The 20840-nt window shown below is 44.5% G+C and overlaps 2 protein-coding genes across 3 annotated transcripts in view; one reads left to right on the forward strand and one right to left on the reverse strand.

The window, feature by feature from the left end:
* LOC110489907 (uncharacterized) lies at positions 1 to 18454 on the forward strand. 2 transcript variants are annotated; one of them, XM_021562892.3, is made up of 17 exons: positions 1 to 422; positions 1671 to 1777; positions 1919 to 2073; positions 3277 to 3434; positions 3665 to 3832; positions 6687 to 7149; positions 7583 to 7684; positions 9587 to 9677; positions 10176 to 10399; positions 10635 to 10877; positions 11147 to 11245; positions 13647 to 13840; positions 13958 to 14132; positions 14423 to 14579; positions 14708 to 14861; positions 16030 to 16141; positions 16335 to 18454. In XM_021562892.3, the coding sequence occupies exons 1-17, from the start codon at positions 408 to 410 to the stop codon at positions 16514 to 16516; spliced, it is 2799 nt and encodes a 932-aa protein (XP_021418567.3). In that variant the 5' UTR covers positions 1 to 407; the 3' UTR covers positions 16517 to 18454. The 2 variants fall into 2 exon arrangements, with proteins under 2 accessions (XP_021418567.3, XP_021418566.3); XM_021562891.3 differs by having other exon boundaries at positions 25 to 422; positions 9584 to 9677.
* LOC110489910 (ATP-binding cassette sub-family F member 2) overlaps positions 17418 to 20840 on the reverse strand; it is a 12108-nt gene continuing 8685 nt past the window's right edge. The window contains exons 13-15 of the mRNA XM_021562895.3: positions 19868 to 19996; positions 19318 to 19521; positions 17418 to 18937 (exon numbers count right to left, since the gene is read on the reverse strand). Of these exons, the coding sequence (XP_021418570.2) occupies positions 18821 to 18937; positions 19318 to 19521; positions 19868 to 19996 (450 nt within the window). The 3' untranslated portion in view covers positions 17418 to 18820. The remainder of the gene's footprint in view (positions 18938 to 19317; positions 19522 to 19867; positions 19997 to 20840) is intronic.

A 20840-nucleotide genomic window follows, 5' to 3' on the forward strand; every position in this document is an offset into this window, starting at 1 on the left:
CTGTTCTTGCCGTGGATAAACCATGATCAGAGAATAAATGGAGCAAGAGTGACCGCTGCGGTTCAAATAGTAATTTAAAGAAAGCGGTACCACGAGCTGCTGGTTATATGGTGTGGATTATCATTTGCTGACTGTCTTGTCTGAGTACACATTGCTACAGACAGTTATATTGATATTGAAACGAAGCGACGAAGTGTTCAAACGTGTGTGTAGTCTGTATAAACATTTTCTTATTTTGGAATAACTGTGGTTTTCGGGGCGTTTCCCACTATCTGTCAGCAGTTTTGATAGGTTCAAATCGCGTTCTGTAATTTGGCCATTGGCTCTGGCTACTAATCTTTCCTTGACATGCAAGCAACAACAGGGCACATAGCTAGCTAGTGCAAAGAACCACTGAAACGGAAAGTATGGATTCCACTCCGGTAAGTTGCAAATAGCCAACTGGCTTAATACTTTCACTTCTAAAGAATAACAGTTATTACTTAGATAAGTTGGTACAGTAGTAACTAACAGCTAATTGGATAACGTTAGCTAGCTATGCTAGCTATTGTACCTAGCACATTCTCCATTGTAAATTCCCGTAGCAGTAGTTCGCTTGCTAAAATGACAGTAAGCTAGCTAGCTACCGGTAGTTATCTGCATTAAGATACAAATGGCCCTGTTTAGGTTAGAATGAGCTCAAGTAAAATACCCGGACATTGATCATTTCTTTGAAGAAGTGGAGTTCAGAGTGATCATCATGTCACGTCAAAGTTTCTAACCTAGAGTAGAGGTCCTAGACTATAGCAAAGATTTTTTGTAACTAAACCAAGATTGACCACAGACTGTCGTTTACAATAGGAATAAATTAGTCAAAGTGGGCAGAGCCAAGCACGAGCTACCGATATCCTATTGGCGCGATCTAGCAGCATCTGCATATTTCCATCAGGGAACACCTCCTCTGTGAAGTGCGATTGTGCAATAACTCATTCCAGTTGCACTCGAAACAACGCGATTAAAAAAAAACTTTTGGAAAGGGTAAAGTCCATGTAGGCTAAACTGACAACGGAGTGAAGAGCAGAAATCTCAACTAGCAAGCAAGTCACAGCAATGAAGAATTGAGTGAGAGCTCGTTCACGTGAAGGGGGGGGGGATTTTTGGCACAACACCGGCCAGTGGGCTTCCTCTCATGAGTGGAAATGCCAAGCAGATGCTTCACATTTATACATCTGAGGAAATATCTGTATCATTGTTCTATCTGTGATTATAGTTTATTAATTGGCACTGGAAGTACAACACAGCTAGCTAGATACCAACTAAGCTAGCCAGCTAGTTGAAAATACATATGAAATTGTTGTGCTTTATCAGACCTAGAAAACAAGCTTGTATGACAACACAGCATTTCCCTATAAGGATAAATCTCAAGGCTAGCTCACTTCAATCAGCTGCTGTCTTTGGTCAAACTTGCACTTTGTTGAGCCAAACAACCACTCCATTCATCAGTCACACTTCATTCAGGCATTATTGACTGAGATTGATTGACTTTGTAGGGCATCATCTGATTGTCCTGCTCGAAGGCACTCTTTGCCCAGCCCCTTTTGTGTTCGGGCAAGAGTGCGGTTTGTGTATAGGCCCGCCTTTTGTTATGACATTTCCTGTTTGTCTCACACCCCCATGGCCTTGTGTTGCAGACTATCGGAGAGTTGTTCCATACCCTGTGTGAGATGGGCTTCAGTGAGGAGCAGATCCAGTCTGCCGTGCAGGCAGGACACTTCTCAGTGCCTGATGCAGCTGAGTGGTGAGTCCTCCCAAACCATAACCCTTAAATGGACAGGCAAAGAACTATGTTTTCCGATGTCAAGACCGGTGTCGTCAATAACTGAACTGGTCAAATGGTTGTTTTTTTTCACCCATCTTTTTTTCTATGTGTTTACGGCAGGCTTTTACAAGGTGAAAATCTGAGGCACAAGCTGGTCAAAAATCCACCCCAGCCAGTTTCAACGGCATTTGCTGCATTCAACCCTCCCAAAGATGCAGGGAGCTCTTGCCCCCCAAGCACATCACACTCACAGACATCGCCCAATGACAGTAGAGGTGTGACACACCATTATGATATTTCATCAGACATTTGTTTTCCATGGTTGATTGCATACTGTAATGTAATGGTCCATTGTCTAATTGTGCACAATTGACCACTTGTGGTGTCTTTTATCCATTTTGTACAAATCAGGTAACGGTCATGTAAAACTTGGAACAGCGAGTGGCTTTGCCTTGTTTCCAGCTGCATATACAGGGGAACTGTGTACAGGACAGGACATAAGGCATAAGTTACAGTAAATTATCCAAGCCTTTTGTTTCCAAGCTAATCTCCCTCCCTCCAAAATCTACCAATAATGCTTATTTGTTATAACATAGTGATGACACTGATTACGTTTCAGTATATGATGTCTTAGTGGTGCATTTGACTTATTGCCATCTTGCTCATGGAGGAGTTTTTGGAAACATCGCATGTGTAGTTTTAGTTACTCTAGGAAGTGACTTTGCAGGCTAACTTATTGCTGCCCACCCTCTCATTTAGTATCTCAAGTTGAAGGCCAACTGGGGTAGTGTAGGCTGGTGGTAGCAACTCCATTTTCATTCTTCTTTTGTGTGTGATTTAAAAATAATCGGTTCAAGGACATCCATGTGGTGTGATAGTACCAATAATTGCTTCTATGATTGTGTAAAAAAAAATATGTAAATATTTACACAAATACTGACCTCGAAGATTGCCATTTTCCCATTCACCATAATGTGAACCTTACTTTCTGGAAACAGCCTCCAGTACTGCGTTCGACCTTGAACTACTTTGTGACTTCAATGAGAGGGGGCAGTGGCGTCAGGTAGGCTAGAGAGTTGAGACAGGAAGCGAAAGGTTACTTGTTTGAATCCCCGAGCTGGCAAGGTGGAACAATCTGAGTACGGCAGTTAACCCCCACAATAACTGCTCCCCGGGTGCCGATTATGTGGCTGTTGATTAAGGCAGCCCCCCGCACCTCTGATTCAAAGGTTTAAATGGGGAAGGCACATTTCGGTTGAATGCATTCAGTTGTGCAACTGACTAGGTATCTATCCCCTTTCCCAGTCGTTCTCCCCTGCCTCAGACACGTTCCTCGTTTAAAATTGTAGCCTTAAATATATATTACTTAACTGAAGTTTTGGGAAAAAACGCCAACCTACTCTGGACATAGCATAGTAGATAGTTATTTGACTCTTTATTTCAGCAGTGACCGTTCTGTTTCTAATGTGTGTCTGAAGGCCCCTCTTTAGTCCTGGGATCCCCGCAACCCACCAGCCCATCCATAGACACCCCACCGTTGGAGTCCCGTATCAGGCAGGACAAGAGTGACTTTCAGGAGCAGCAGAGGATGCGTGTGGCCAACGAGGCCAGGAACGAGAGGAGGCAGAAGAAACAGGTCAGCAGCAACTGCCTGATGGATCAGCTGAAACACACTGAGCACACACACACCCAGCATAGCCACAGGGTATTCAACATGCTAGTCTAACATACTGCAGTGCATATTGCCTTGTGCCACAATTTACACTGAAGATTGGTTTATTCATATGATTGAGACTCTATATTCAGCCCTTTTGCAAAAAATTCACACTCAGACATGGCATTCCTGTGACGTGTGTGTTACCTCAGGAGCGTGAGCTGGTGCTGAAGCGTATTGCTGAGGACCGGAGGAGCTTACAGGAGAAGAAGACCCAGCCGAGCGCCCCCACTGAGACCACGCCCCCCCCTGGCAGCAGCCAAGGCCAGAGGCTGGGGGGTACGGTCCAGACTAGTGTAGACAACAACTGCATCCTCATGGTGAGACTGAGCCCTCTGGCAATGTTTACATGCAGTGCCTTCAGAAAGTATTCACACCCCTTGACTTTTTGTTACAGCCTGAATTTAAAATGGATTAAATTGAGACTTTTTTTGTCACTGGCCTACACACAATACCCCATAATGTCAGTGTTTTTTTTGTTGTTGAAATTTCTACAAATTTAATTAAAAAGGAAAAGCTAAAATGTCTGAGTCAATAAGTATTCAACCCCTTTGCTATGGCAAGCTTAAATAAGTTCAGGAGTAAAAATGTGCTTAATAAGTTACATGGACTGTAATAATAGTGTTTAACATGATTTTTGAATGACTACCTCATCTCTGTACCCCAAACATACAATTATCTGTATGTAAGGTCCCTTAGTCGAGCATTGAATTTCAAACGTAGATTCAACCAAAAATAGGTTTTCCAATGCCTCGCAAAGAAGGGAATCTATTGGTAGATGGATAAAAAAAAAGCAGACATTGAATATAACTTTGAGAATGGTGAAGTTGTTAATTACCCAGTAACTACAAAGATACAGGCGTCCTTTCTAACTCAGTTGACAGAGTGGAAGGAAACTGCTCAGGGATTTCACCATGAAGCCAATGGTGACTTTAAAACAGTTACAAAGTTTAATGGCTGTGATAGAACTGAGGATGGATCAACAACATTGTAGTTACTTCACAATACTAGCCTAATTGACAGAATGAAAAGGAAGCCTGTACAGAATAAAAATATTCCAAAACATGCATCCTGTTTAAAATAAGGCACTAATGTAATACTACAAAAAATGTGGCCAAGCAATTCACTTTTTGTCCTGAATGCAAAGTGTTATGTTTGGGGCAAATACAAAACATTAGTATTACCACTCTCCATATTTTCAAACATAGTTGTGACTGCATGATGTTATGGGTATGCTTGTAATTGTTAAGGACTGGGGAGTTTTTCAGGATAAAAATGGAATGAAGCTAAGCACAGGCAAAATCCTATAGGAAAACCTGGTTCAGTCTGCTTTCCATCAGACGCTGGGAGATGAATTCACCTTTCATCAGTACAATAACCTTAAACACATGGCCAAATCTACACTGGAGTTACTTACCAAGAAGACAGTGAATGTTCTTGAGTGGTCAAGTTACAGTTTCGACTTAAATCTACTCAAATCTATGGCAAGACCCGAAAATGGTTGTCTAGCAATGATCAACAACCAATTTGACAGAGCTTGAAGAATTTTGAAAATAATATTGGGCAAATGTTCACAATCCAGGTGTGCAAAGCTCTTGGCGACTTACCCAGGAAGGTTCAGCTGTAATCGCTGCCAAATGTGCTTCTACAAAGTACTGACTCAGGGTTGTGAATACTTATGTAAATTCAATATTTCTGTATTTCATTCTCAATAAATTTGAGTGAGGAAAAAAAGATATCTAAAAACATGTTTTCACTTTGTCATTATGGGGTATTGTGTGTAGATGGTGAGAAGAGAAATTGAATTCATTTTTTTTGTTCAGACTGTAATAACAAAATGTGGAGTAAGTCAAGTGGGTATGAATATTTTATGAAGCCACTGTATTCCTAGCAGCATAGGCAGTGCTCTAAAGTGTGACCATTTTGGTTGCATATGCTCCTAAATATTTTGCTTTACAACCAGTGCGCTTCGCTGTACTGTTGTTCCCGAGTGACTATTTTCATCATGATATGCATAGAAAATAATGGAAATCTCTTTTCAAAAGCATGTGAGTGTCGTGTTCATATTTCACAACCTCCGCAGGCTTTTGGAATTGCCTAAAGTCAATTGCATAATATCAGTCAATAGCAAAATAACGCACTTATTGATATAAGCTTACATTATAGCATGCTAAATGTTTCTGATATGTGATAAATGAGCAAATGAATAGATGAGCTGCACCTCCACCTATTTTCTCAGCCAGAGGTCAATTAACCAAAAATATGGAGATTTCGTTTTTAAAAATCACATTGATTCATTACCAGACAAGTCACAGGATTTTGGTTTGGAGAAGCCTAGGCTATTACGCGAGTGAAGAGCAAAATAATCCACTGACGTTAGGCTACATAACATGCTTGCAACATTTTCTGATCAGTCCTGCTAATAGATGAGCAACCTAGAAAAATGTATCCAGTCTATTTAGACAGACAATGTCCATATTTTAGAATGTAAGAATAATTTGAATATCAATGCATTGGCAAGGCCTAAAAAATGTATTATTTTTAGTGTTAATCCCCTATTTAGTGGTTCTATATTAGGCCCTATATGTACAATGATTTACAATTGTATAACGTTGAGGTCCTTGAAAATTAAAATGAAGTGCTGGAGTTATGGGTCAATTTGCATATATTCACTTTTATTCCTCTTAAGTACACATGTGGAACTGCATGAAAATACATGTGTAAATGTTGATCCCTTTGCCACACATTGACTCCATTATTTATAGAAATAACCTGTTAAACAATGTAGAAGCCTAATATTCCCCCAATAACAGGTTTTTGTATCAACATTTTAGCTTTTTATACTAAACAAATGTTTTACAGGTTTCCATATTCGTTTTTATGGTACAACATGTGCTCCAGAAGTAGCTAGAATACACATAGACCCAATATAGGTTATATCTCAATCAATTAAAAACATCTTATTTTCTGGTGCTCCTTAACACCGGTGATACCAAAATGTGTTGTATTAATTTAGAGCCCTGAGCATAGGTAGACTTCTGTCTCGATTGTTGACTTGAGAGCACCCCTATTAGTTGATTGAAGAGGCGTGCATGAAATGTGTAGCCTAGTTAGATGGAGACTGAGGTGGTATGTTTATAATGGAGGTTTCACCCTCTGTGTCTCTCCCTGTAGATCCGGCTACCCTCTGGGGAGTCCATGCGGGAGCGCTTCCCCGCCGACGCCCCTCTGCGCAGCGTGATGGAGCACATCTCCGGGCGCTACCCCTCCCTGGCCTCCTTTTCGCTCCTCCAGGGGTTCCCACGGAAACGCTTTGGGGATGCGGAGCTGGCTTGCTCCCTGCGCTCCCTGGGCCTCACGCCCAACGCCGCCCTCTGTATCCAGACCACGCCCCCAGAGACACCCCAGGATCCGGCCAGCCCAGCTGATCGCCTCTTATTGGGTCAGGAGGAGGTGGTAGTTGCACCCCCTGCGCTTCCCCAGCCACAGCAGCCCCAGATACCAGAGCTGGAGGAGGAAGGGATGGAGGATCCTGCTCGGCCCCCACCTCTGCCTCACCAGCTGTGGGAAGAAGCAGTGGGCTACGCAGGCATCCCTGGTGTTGGCCCCCCAATGACTGGACCTTCTCACTCCTGGGGTAAGATTCACGTCTGGCGTATGAAGTCCTCATTCACAATGTATTTGATGTATTTTCAAATATCAAAGTTGATGACTTGTTGGGTGTTTTACCTTCAGAAATGTATTTTCTTGGAGTATAAATGTAACGCTGTTTAATTGCCTTACTCACGGAGGCTATTGCATTATGGACCCATTTAGTTTGAGGCATCACTTTGTGAAGACACCATAACACCATTACAGGCACTAAGTTTTATTCAGGCATTCTTTGGGTCAGCTGAATGTGAATTGTTCACTCCGGGCACAGTTTCTCCTAGGTACAGATCTAGGATCAGCTTCCTCTCCCCAATCCTAACCTTAACCGTAAGTGGGAACAATGTGAAACTGACCCAAGATCAGCGTCTAGGTACCACTTCATCCTACTCCAAAGTGTTCATGCAGTTTTTCCCTGACAGGACGGGGCCAGAAGCTGAATCCTGGTGATGCAGAGGAGGCTGCCAGCTCAGACGATGAAGAGATGCCAGAGGGGGGTAGAGAGCCGTACTTCCTCCTCAATGGTACAACAACCTCTGTTTGGAATTTTCTTTTATCCTTCCTTCCTTCCTCTGTGTCTCCCTGGTTTTTCCTCTGAACACCTTGTTCTTTACAGTCCAATAAAGATGAGCCCTCTCTCTGTGTCAGTGGTTAGACAAATGGCTTTGAACTTGATGAGCACTGCAGCCCCATTTGCAGTAGGATTTAACCTACTGTCCCCTGGGAATATCGATTTTTTTTTTTTTTTTTTACGGCAGGTTACTGCAGAAGTAGTTGGAAGTGAACCAGTGTGTGTAGAAATCCATTGAACTAACCTGCCATGGCTGCGGTCAGGATAGTGAGCCAACTGGCCCAGTGATGGTGTTTGATATCTCCTCACTGACCATGAGAAAGCTGCTTTGATTGGGAAATAGCAGATGAATGTGCCCGACTTTCCAATTTATGCAAGTTTGCGCTGCACTCACTCGTGCCAAAATTTGTCCGTTTCTCTGAGTATTCAAGCTCTGAGGTACAGACAGTAATCCAAGTGTTACACTTCATGTGAAGGTCATTGCCGGGGATTGCTTTTACAGCCAAAGAGGAAGCTAAAACGGAAAAAGTGGAACATTGTGATTAGAGAGAGCGATGTTGTTGACGAGAGGCATGTGATAGGTCTCAGACATGCATTCAGATGGTTAAATAGCTTGGATATTTGTCTGAAATACACTATATATATACAAAGTATGTGGACATCCCTTCAAATTAGTGGATTTGGCTATTTCAGCCACACCCGTTGCTGACAGGTGTATAAAATCGAGCACACAGCCTTGCAATCTCCATAGACGAACATTGGCAGTAAAATGACCTTATTGAGGAGCTCAGTGACTTTCAACGTGGCATGTGCTGTGATTGTGAAGTGGAAACCTCTAGGAGCAACAATGGCTCAGCCGTGAGGTGGTAGGCCACACGAGCTCATAGAACGTGACTGCCGGGTGCTGAAGCGTGTAGTGCGTAACAATCGCCTGTCCTCAGTTGCAACGCTCACTACTGAGTTTCAAACTGCCTCTGGAAGCACGTCAGCACAATAACTGTTTGTCAGGAGCTTCGTGAAATGGGTTTCCATGCCCGAGCAGCCGCACACATGCCTAAGGTCACCATGCGCAATGCCAAGCATTGGCTGGAGTGGTGTAAAGCACCATTGAACTCTGGAGCAGTGGAAATGCGTTCTCTGGAGTAATGAATCATGCTTCACCATCTAGCAGTCCGAAGGACAGATCTGGGTTTGGCGAATGCCAGGAGAACGCTACCTGGCCCGATGCATAGTGCCAACTGTAAAGTTTGGTGGAGGAGGAATAATGGTCTAGGGCTGTTTTTCATGGTTCGGGCGAGGCCTCTTAGTTCCAGTGAAGGGAATCTTAACGCGACAGCATACAATGACATTCTAGACGATTCTGTGCATCCAACTTTGTGGCAAGTTTGGGGAAGGCCCTTCCCTGTTTCAACATGACAATGCCCCTGTGCACAAAGCGAGGTCCATACAGAAATGGTTTGTTAAGATCGGTGTGGAAGAACTTGACTGGCCTGCACAGAGCCCTGACCTCAACCCCATCAAAAACCTTTGGGATAAATTGGAATGCCGACTGCGAGCCAGGCCTAATCGCCCAACATCATTGCCTGACCTGACTAAGGCTCTTGTGGCTGAGTGGAAGCAAGTCCCCGCAGCAATGTTCCAACATCTAGTGGAACGCCTTCCCAGAAGAGTGGAGGCTGTTATAGCAGAAAACGGGGAACCAACTCCGCATTAATGCCCATGATTTTGGAATGAGATGTTCGACGAGTCCACATACTTTTGGTCATGTAGTGTAATTCAAGATGTATGGCTTCTAGAATTAATACAGATTTAAATTGAGTATCCTAAAGGCCTAAACTATGGTTAACCCCAGCAGGTATGCCCCGATTACCCTTCTTCCCAGAGAACCGGCTGCGTGGAGGGCTGGAGCCCAGACACCACTGGCCAGACCAGGGCAACAGACTTAGGTGAGTGCCCAGCCTAAACCTAGCCTATATCATGACCATGCCCTCCACTTTAAAGCAATGTCTTTTTTTGTAACGTGATTTCAATTTCATTTAACATTTGATACTGTCCAGGATCTAAAATCAGCAGAAAAAAAGAAACGTCCCTTTTTCAGGACATTGTCTTTCAAAGATAATTCGTAAAAATCCAAATATCTTCACAGATATTCATTGTAAAGGGTTTAAACACTGTTTCCCCATGCTTGTTCAGTGAACCATAAACAATGAATGAACATGCACCTGTGGAACTTGTTCAGTAAATACATGCATTTTGAATGCAGCAGAGTTCTCCACATTATGAACTTGCACACTCCCCGTCATTGATTTAAAGCCCTGGATTGGTGTAAGTTTCCACCATTGTTAAATCCATGACGGGAAGTGTGCACAAGGGTGGAGAATCGGGAAGCTTTTCTTATCTTTAATCAGTTGACTAGATGTCACACATGGTTGTGTCTCTCCCAGGGAGGGGGTGGCAGAGGACCCAGCAGTGGAGCCAGAAGAGGCTGCAGGTTGTGTGGTGCCGGGGGCAGCGGGCCAGGCTGCAGTAGAGCGCCTCCAGAGAGCTGCCCAGGATGACCCCCAGGCCACTCAGGGTCACCCATCCCCCCCCAAGAAACCCTTCAGGACGCCCAGCGTCCCCTCTCTCTGTGCAATGGCCACCCGGGCCACAGTCAACCTCATGACAGGTCAGAGAACAACTTTAAAGTCCAACACTGTTATTTGCACACAAATAAAGGTTGAAAGGCCTCACTTCTTGCCGACTGTTTTTCCAACCATCTCATCTCAGAAATTGTCAGAATTGTACATACATTGGTTGTGGTTTATTGCAATTGTGTAAAAAAGTCAAGATCACAGAAATTCATGTCTGGAAAGCTGCTTTGACAACTTCTTTCTTTCTCTCCTTCGTTCCTCCTCTCTCAGCTCCCAGCATGCAGTACAGCAGCAGTCTGTCGTGTCTGACCCCTGAACTGGCCGAGCTCCTGCTCAGTCACATGTCCCGCGAGAGGCTCCTTCGCCCGCGCACCCTGGAACTCTTTTTCGGCTGCCCGATGCAGAAGTTTGTCCTCAACTGCTACCCGTACTCCACCAACGAGCTGCTCCGGCAGCTACGGGCCTTCACTGCACTGAAGCATCTGAGCCTGGTCAACTCTCCTCTCATCACAGGTATACCTTTACCTTGACAGCATTTGTGCTCACTGAGTATGCGTCCCAAATGGCAACCCATTCCATATAAAGTGCACTACTTTTGACCAGAGCCCTATTTCAACACTATTATTAGCGCCATTTGAATGTCAAGTTAAGAAAGAAAGTTACAAAAATAAAGGAATATAGATGCATTGGTAAGCTATCACTTTAAGCATGTGACTGGTTATCTTTGCAGCTTGTGGCTATGATAGTGATGGTTGCTATCTCTTTGTCTTCCCGTTGTCCAGACGCAGGCCTCTCTGTGCTGTGCAGCCTACTGAAACTGCAGCACCTGAACCTGGCCTCATGTAGCAAGCTAACAGACTCCTGTCTGCAACACATCACAGGTGAGGTTCTTCTCTAATTCTGGGTTGTATTCACTAGGCACCAAACAAAAGATAACTGACTGAAACAGGAAGGGACTATACCTGAACTTGCCCAATAAGTAACGTTTGTTTTGGTTTTCTGTTGCAAAACGTTTTGCTATGGTGTGCACTAATAAAAATGACCCTGGCTACAGCATAGAATGGCTGTGGATGAATTAAGTTTTTCATGCTTGGTAAGCAGTCTTGTGAATATACAGTGCATTCGGAAAGTATTCAGACCCCTTCAATTTTTCCACATTTGTTACGTTACAGCCTTATTCTAAATGGATTAAAACAATTAGAATCCTCATCAATCTGCACACAATACCCTATAATGACAAAGCAAAAACAGGTTTTTAGACATTTTTGCACATTTGAAAAAAAATCTAAAACTGAAATATCACATTTACATAAGTATTCAGACCCTTTACTCAGTACTTTGTTAAAGCACCTTTGGCAGAGATTACAGCCTCGAGTCTTCTTGGGTATGACGCTACAAGCTTGGTACACCTGTATTTGGGGAGTTCCTCCAATCTTCTCTGCAGATCCTCTCAAGCTCTGTCAGGTTGGATGGGAAGCGGCGCTGCGCAGCTATTTTCTCTCCAGAGATGTTAGATCGGGTTCAAGTCCGGGCTCTGGCTGGGCCACTCAAGAACATTCAGAGACTTGTCCCGAAGCCACTCCTGCCTTGTCTTGGCTGTGTTCTTAGGGTCGTTGTCCTGTGGAAGGTGAACCTTTGCCCCAGTCTGAGGTCCTGAGTGCTCTGGAGCAGGTTTTCATCAAGGATCTCGCTGTACTTTGCTCCGTTCATCTTTCCCTCGATTCTGACTAGTCTCCCAGTCCCTGCTGCTGAAAAACATCCCCACAGTATGATGCTGCTGCCACCACCATGCTTCACCCTTTGGGATCGTGCCAGGTTTCCTCCAGACGTGACGCTTGGCATTCAGGCCAAAGAGTTCAATCTTGGTTTCATCAGAGGAGGAGTGTTTTTTATTTTTTATCAATTTGCAAACATTTCTAAAAACCTGTTTTCATTTTGCCATTATGGGGTATTGTGTGTAGATTGATGAGAAGAACAAATATATATATCCATTTTAGAATAAGGCTGTAATGTAACAAAATGTGGTAAAGGGAAGGGGCCTGAATAGTTTCCGAATGCACTGTAGGTCAGAAGACCTTGAAAAAGAAAGGGGTAACTTTGTAAAGCTGAAGCCTGCTATGACTCCTTGCGGGAACACTAGGTCAAGCCTTTTAAACCGATTTTTAAAGGTTAAAAATTGAAAACAGGTTAAAAATTGAAAACAGGAATACTTTATTTGCGTAAGTATTCAGACCCTTTGCTATGAGACTCAAAATTGAGCTTAGGCGCATCCTGTTTCCATGAATCATCCTTGATATGTTTCTACAACTTGGAGTCCACCTGTGGTAAATTCAATTGATTGGACATGATTTGGAAAAGCACACACCTGTCTATATAAGGTCCCACAGTTGACAGTGCATGTCAGAGCAAAAACCAAGCCATGAAGTCTAAGTAACTGTCCGTAGAGCTCCGAGACATGATTGTGTCGAGGCACAGATCTGGGGAAGGGTACCACATTTTTTTTGCAGCATTGAAGGGCCCCAAGAACACAGTGGCCACCATTATTCTTAAATGGAAGAAGTTTGGAACCACCAAGACTCTTCCTAGAGCTGGCTGCCCGGCTAAGCTGAGCAACGGGGGGGGGGGGGGACTAGGTCAGGGAGGTGACCAAGAACCAGATGGTCAATCTGACAGCGCTCTAGAGTTCCTCTGTGGAGACAGGAGAACCTTCCAGAAGGACAACCATCTCTGCAGCAGTCCACCAACTGGCCTTTATGGTAGAGTGGCCAGACGGAAGCCACTCCTCAGTAAAAGTGCTGTGGGGATGTTTTTCAGCGGTAGGGACCAGGAGACTAGTCAGGATCGAGGGAAAGATGAACGGAGCAAAGTACAGAGAGATGTGCCAAGCTTGTAACGTCATACTCAAGAAGACTCAAGGCTGTAATCGCTGCCAAAGGTGCTTCAACAAAGTAGGGTCTGAATACTTATGCAAATGTAATACTTCATTTGCTAACATTTCCCAAAAATTATGGGATATTATGTGTAGATTGATGAGGGGGAAAAGCTATATAATCAATTTTAGAATAAGGCTGTAACGTAACAAAATGTTGAAAAAGTCAAGGGGTCTGAATACTTTCCGAAAGCATGATATGGGCGCATAATATGGAAAGAGTGGCGCTTCAACTTGGTCAAAATGATTGAAATCATAATTACGGATAAATGTGTCAACCATTTCACCAACTTGAAAGGAGGACTAAGATAAAAAATAAAAAAATCTCACTCCGCACCCTTTGTGTCTGAAAGGCTTGAAGAGCCTGTCTTTCCTGTCGCTAGACCAGACCAAAGTAAGCGATGTAGGGATGGTGCTGTACCTGCAGTCTGCTCCTTCGACACTCACCCAGCTTAGTCTGAACCAGACCTCTATCACGGAGGCCACCCTGGCAGCGCTGCCCGCCTGTGTGCCCCAGCTACGACTGCTCAGCATCAAACACACTAAGGTAGCTCACTCTTGCGCTCCTACAAGCACACAAACATGACAACACACCCAACCACAATATCCTGAGCCCAATTTGAGATTTAGGTCTACTTTGACCCCTTCCTCCCTCGTCTGTCAGGTGAGTGACGTGTCGGCCCTGGCTGAGCTTCCCAGCCTGCAGACCCTCTACCTGGACGGCACTGGGGTGAGGGAGGGCTCTCTGGAGCACCTGGCCACCCACTCCGCCCTCTCTGCCCTCAGCGTGGCTGGCATCTCCGTCGCTGATGGCAACAACATTCTCCAGATCATCTCAGGTGAGCTGCACATTGTATGTGTGTGTACAGCAGGAGTACTCACATCTGAGAGAAGGAGAGGGAGGGAGACTGTGTACAGCAGGAGTTTTCAAATCAGGACCTCAAGGTCTGCAGTACTGCTGTTTGATTGACTTACAGTAATTGATTTTCCAGAGTCCATTCTCCCTGTTTTCTCAGGTCCCTGATTAGAGGGGAATATTACTGCAGATGTTAATGTTGTGTATGGCTCACAGTATATAGTTCAATGTGTTTACTAAAGTACTACGTCTGTTTTGGCTTGTTCATCCCAGGTCTCCGGCTGACCCAGCTGACCCTGCCTGGACGCCACTCGGTGACGGATGCCGGCCTGGCCTTCCTCTCCAGACTGTCCCTACTGTCCGAGCTGGACCTAACTGACTACACATACGTCACCGACCAGGGGGTCACCCAGCTGGCTACCATGACCAGGTCAGCTCACTCTCTCATAACTATTATCCTCTCCTGGTGTCAATATACACGCTTGTCATGATAGACTGGCACTCAGTGGTCACCAACCTCTGTCTTGTGGAAGCTGATAGAAATGTCCCTGTCTCCAGGCTGAAGAGGCTGTCACTCAGCAACACGCAGGTGACGGACGCCGGGCTGCCCTCCCTGCACTGTCTGCAGGAGCTGCTGGAGCTGTGTCTGGACCGCACGGCCGTCACCAGCCGAGGAGTGGCCGCCCTCGTCACCGGTCTGCCACACCTGCAGGTACGGAGCATGCATGAAACCCCAAAGACAACTATTGTGTCAGTGGATAGAACTCTGCAAATAAGTTATAGGTCAGCTAGGGCGCTCCGTTGTAAAACTTTGTTCAAGCTGCACGGCCAGGTACGACTCCAACACCACCATTAAGTTTGCCGATGACACAACAGTGTCATGATCACCGACAACGACGAGACAGCCTAAAGGGAGGAGGTCAGAGACCTGGCAGTGTGGTGCCAGGACAACAACCTCTCCCTCAATGTGATCAAGACAAAGGAGATGATTGTGGACTACAGGAAAAGGAGGACTGAGCACGCCCCCATTCTCATCGACGGGGCTGTAGTGGAGCAGGTTGAGAGCTTCAAGTTCCTTGGTGTCAAACTAACATGGTCCAAGCACACCAAGACAATCGTGAAGAGGGCACAACAAAATCTATTCCCCCTCCAGGAAAAGATTTGGCATGGATCCTCAAAAGGTTTTACAGCTGCACTATCGAGAGCATCTGGTTGCATCACTGCCTGGTATGGCAACTGCTCTGCCTCCGACCGCAAGACACTACAGAGGTTAGTGCGTACGGCCCAGTACATCACTGGGGCCAAGCTTTCTGCCATCCAGGACCTCTATACCAGGCGGTGTCAGAGGAAGGCCCTAAAAATTGTCAAAGACTTCAGCCACCACCATAGACTGTTCTCTCTGCTACCGCACGGCACCGGAGCGTCAAGTCTAGGTCCAAGATGCTTCTTAACAGCTTCTACCCCCAAGCCATAAGACTCCTGAACATCTAATCAAATGGCTACCCAGACTATTTGCATTGACCCCCTCTCTCTCTTTTACACCACTGCTACTCTGTTATTATCTACGCATAGTCACTTTAATAACTCTACCTACATGTACATATTACCTTAATTACCTCGACTAACTGGTGCCCCCACACATTGACTCTGTATCGGTACCCCCCTATATATAGCCTCGCTATTGTTATTTTAGTGCTACTCTTTATTTACTTGTTCGTTTTATTTCTTATATATTTTTTTTAACCGCATTGTTGGTTAGGGGCTTGTAAGTAAGCATTTCACTGTAAGGATGTTGTATTCGGCGCATGTGACTAATAAAATTATTGATTTGATGCAATTATTAGCAGTAGTTGCATTGATGTTGTGGCTTTATGTTCCAGGTATTAAGCTTGGCCAGTACTCAGGTGGGTGACACGGTCGTGAGGAGAGGTCTGGTCCACTGTGTTCAGCTCTTCAAGCTCAACCTGAGCCGGACACGCATCACTGACCACGGTAAGATCCCGTCATACAGTTGAATAAAGGGCGCACTTGGCCCAAAATAGTCAACTGGACGGTCATTGCAAAAATAGGACATGAGCTCTCTAATACATCTCTATAGGTCCCACTCATTATCTTGCAACACTTCCATGGAAGTATTTAGAGGTGAAAACCTAATATACCTTCTTTTTGTGTCCATTTCCCTCAGGACTGAAGTTCCTGAAGTGCATGTGTCTGACCCAGGTGAACCTGGACGGCTCGGGCGTGACCCTATCGGGCATCGCCAACCTGATTGCCTCCTGTCCCCACATCACCAGCATCAGGGCCAGCAACCCGCGAGCCATCCCCCCTGACCAGGTCTCCGACGACAACGACGGTGACAATCAGTAGGGGGATGAGTAGTGACCCCGCCCAGCCCTTTCTGATGAGGCTTGGGTCAGCTAGCTAGTAGCTTCCGCTGTGCTCAACGGTATCAGCCCCATGTTTCTGCATCCAGCTGACAGGCTCAGCGTAGTCTGGGTGAAGAGAAACCCAGCTCTAACTGCACTGCTTCAACAACGGCTAGTGACACTACTCGCTCAATCACAAGTCCACCATACTAGCTGTCGAAACCTTAGTAGGGTGCCTTCTTGTTCTTCTAAAGGTCTAGATGGGAGCCCTGCTCCCTGTAGTTAATCACAACCACCATTAAAGTTATTACAATGAAGTCTCACATAAGTGTGCTATGTTGATCCCGGTGTATGGTTCAGTTTTCCCTAAACGCAGATTTTGGGTCAGTTTTGCATTTCTCCCGCTAATGGTTCAGTGTAGGATTGGGGAGGGATAGCTGATCCTTGATCTGTACCTAAGGGAAACTTCACTCCAGAACGTAGATCCCCCTGGGCCTGGCAGAGGTATAGTATGCATGATGTCCAATCTACATAAAGCAAAGGAACTATGATTAGGAATTGATCAGGGATATAACCTTCATATATCACAGCATGTTTTCACCAGATTTTCACCAGATTTTTCCGCCTGAATTCTCTAATGAATCAGTTAACACTACTGAGGTCCAACATTTACTTACTTCCTGTATTGTCAAAAAACAAATGTTGGGGGTGGTTCAAGCTTAGGCAGGTTCTATCTGCAGTTGAAGTAGGAAGCTTACATACGCCTTAGCCAAATACATTTAAACTCAGTTTTTCACAATTCCTGACATTTAATCCTAGTAGAAATTCCCTGTTTTAGGTTAGTTAGGATCACCACTTTATTTTAAGAATGTGAAATATCAGAATAATAGTGTAGAGAGGGATTTATTTCAGCTTTTATTTATTTCATCACATTCCCAGTGGGTCAGAAGTTTACATACACTCAATTAGTATTTGGTAGCATTGCCTTAAACAATTTAAACTTAGGTCAAACGTCGTTTCGGGTAAGCTTCACACAAAAAGTTGGGTGAATTTTGGCCCATTCCTCCTGACAGAGCTGGGGTAACTGAGTCAGGTTTGTAGGCCTCCTTGCTCGCCCACAGATGTTCTATAGGATTGAGGTCAGGGTTTTGTGATGGCCACTCCAATAGGCTGGAGACGACTTTGTTGTCCTTAAGTAATTTTGCCACAGCTTTGGAAGTATGCTTGGGGTCATTGTCTATTTGGAAGACCCATTTGCGACCAAGCTTTAACTTCCTGACTCAAAATGACTCAAAATTGTCAATTAGCCTATCAGACGCTTCTAAAGGCATGACATAATTTTCTGAATTTTTCCAAGCTGTTTAAAGGCACAGTCAACTTCTGACCCGCTGGCATTGTGATACAATCTGTCTGTAAACATTACTTCTCATGCACAAAGTAGATGTCCTAAATGACTTGCCAAAACTATAGTTTGTTAACAAGACATTTGTGGAGTGGTTGGAAAACGAGTTTTAATGACTACAACTGTACTAACACTTGATTAGCCAGCAACTGGAAAGCTAAGCATTGTTGGTGGTTGTGGAGAGGTTGACTTCTCAAAGCAAATAGTGGGCCATGATATGGGTTGCATAATGAGGGGTTGGGCTCAGCAGGAATCCAAAGTATCTCCGTTCATAATTTTGCTTCATGTTATGTTTACACAGATGTAAAATACAGTTTATTTTCTCAATGTTTTAGATAAGTGCACCGTATTCCCTACATTGTCAGAGGAAAATGCAGAATTAAAAGCTGCATTTTGGAAGATGTTGTATTTGTTCAAAGACCCCAAAATATGAGACCGTAAATATTCAAATTGTCAATTCAGTAATTTATTCAGACAAATTGTTATTGCAATACGTTAAATAAAAATAAAGGCATAATTAATGCTCTTCTGCACAAATGACCTTCCAAGCTGCTGCATTCATTTTTGGCTGTTACACTTATTAGAAAAAATAACTTTTTCTATGATGACGGCAGTGATATGGAATGCGTTCCATAATGCATTTTGAGATGCTTCAGGTGAATCAGCCAATCAGAGTGCAGCCTGAGCTGGAGGCGGGTGGGTGTAGGGTGAAGTTGCCCTTAGAGGCTGACTTTGGGTCAGTTTAGCATTTTCCCCACTAATGTTTAGGATTTGAGGAGGGAAGCTGATCCTAGATCTGTACCTGGAGGAAACTCCCCCGCCCTCCCCCCCCCGGAACATTGAGCACTTTGGAGGCCAAATCCATTATGGTGATTGGGTTTACTGGCTCAGATTGCAGGGTCTCTAGATGTCATGCGCTTGCTTGTCAATCTTCGATTTCAAGTGTTCCTTGTATGCCAGGATGTCCCTATTCCATTTGGTGATGGTTTGCTTCTCACATACCCAGATCTCCTCAGCCACCTGAAAAAAACAAAACAAATTGTCACAACTCAATGAACAAACCTCAATTGAAAACATGTTCCCTTTCTCTCCATATTGTATCTCGGAAACCCAAGACCTTGATTAGGTTCTGGGGGAAGATTTATGAGAAAAGTTACTGGCGAAGTCTCCACACCCACCTAAAAGGAAACTCTCAGCCAAAGCATGGGCAAAAAAATCCCCTCCCTTTCTGAAATTCAAAAGATGTGCACACCTGCGAAATCTTGATTTGTACAAATGATCACGGCGTCGCATCACACAGTCTGTTGCCAGACGCTACCATCCTATGTTACATGTGTCTGTCCATGAGAGATTATCCATATTGGATGTGGGACCGGTCAGGGAGCATAAAATGGTGGTACCTGCTGGATGAGTCTGAAGTCGTGGCTGACCAGCATCATGCCACCCTCGTAGTCATTGATGGCATCAGCCAGGGCGTCAATGGTCTCGATGTCCAGGTGATTGGTGGGCTCGTCCAGGAAGAGCATGTGGGGGTTCTGCCAGGCCAGCCAGGCGAAGCACACCCGGCACTTCTGGCCATCCGACAGGTTCCTGATCGGACTCACCTAGGGGAGAGGACAGAGTAAGGACCATGAAGGAGTGCAAGTGCTTCCATGCTCTTGAAGAACTATCATCGTTACATCAAATTCCACCATTAAGTTCCCACCAGAATACACCACAGGTTAACGCTACAATGATTGTGGAGGATTAAAAGACAGGGTTTGAGAGGAACAGGTATTCCGAACAAACACGGGAAAAGCTTTCAAAGTCACTAATTCCTGTACTATTAATGACGACGATACAATCATGCCAAAGTCACTTCAAATGGCGTTTCTATACCAGGTGACCAATCTGATTCTGTCTATGCTTCTCCAGTGGATCCTGGGCCCGGACCGAGCTCTGCGGACTCACCTGTTGTTTTCCTGTGAGGCCGTAGCGGCCGATGATCTTCCTCATCTCCTCCTTCTCCTTGATCTCTGGGTAGCACTTCATCATGTACTCCAGAGGAGACAGGTCCAGCTCCAGCTGCTCTGTCAGATGCTGCAGATAGATGACACCATGCAGGTATATTAGATACATTCAGATGTACTTTAACAAGCGTACGTGCTGACCCAGTACAGGCGTGAAGGACAAAGGCTTTTAGGTCTTCGGCTGCGGTCGGACAGAGACACACGAACGCACTTGAAATTGACCGATTGTCCGCTTTTGGTCTAAAAAGTTAATTCAAGTGTTTTCAACACAAGCTTCATACATAAAAAGGCGGATGTAGTGGGATTTTCGACGGACAATCTCTGTTGTCTATCATTTGAAAAACCATGGACTCAATCCCACATTTTCAGACACAAAATCCCAGTGTCAGCACCCATACATGCTGACCACACCGCCAGCATTGCGTGCATGAGCGTTGCAAAATAAATAAATGTTACTCAATTTCATCCAAATTGCTTGCGAGCATCTGCGTACCCAGGAGCTAAAATATAATTTTTGACGTTTGATTCCCCGCCTCTCCCATCTCATTGGTTTTTAGGAGCATGTGGGTGATTGAAAGATGAACTGAGGTCCACACTAATGTCAAAGTTGGTTGCCAACCACCATGTAAAGTCCACAGAAGAATAAGAAGGCTGAAGGAGGAGAGATTACTAGAAACTAACTGGGTTTCCCCTTTTATCTGTGGATTAATTGTTGAACACAATTTTATGTGACTCAAAATGGGTCAAAATTCTACGAAGATCCAGAAAAAAAAAGACCTTGAGCATTTCAGGTAAGATAACTGAATGTTTATATCCCAGGACAAATTAGCTAGCTAAATGGCCATGAATGTTTCAACCTGTCCCCAAATGAATATAAACAGAACAAAAATAAACGCAACATGCAACAATTAAGA

Source organism: Oncorhynchus mykiss, chromosome 15 (assembly GCF_057628025.1).
Source record: "Oncorhynchus mykiss isolate SJ-2025 chromosome 15, ASM5762802v1, whole genome shotgun sequence".
Taxonomy (NCBI): Eukaryota; Metazoa; Chordata; class Actinopteri; order Salmoniformes; family Salmonidae; genus Oncorhynchus; species Oncorhynchus mykiss.

Excerpts from the sequence above, each read along its gene's own strand:
- LOC110489907 (XM_021562891.3), top strand. Across the intron at positions 7,685-9,583 it reads GCCGTACTTCCTCCTCAATG|CAGGTATGCCCCGATTACCC; the intron begins GTACAACAACCT and ends GGTTAACCCCAG. Across the intron at positions 14,862-16,029 it reads CCGGTCTGCCACACCTGCAG|GTATTAAGCTTGGCCAGTAC; the intron begins GTACGGAGCATG and ends TTTATGTTCCAG.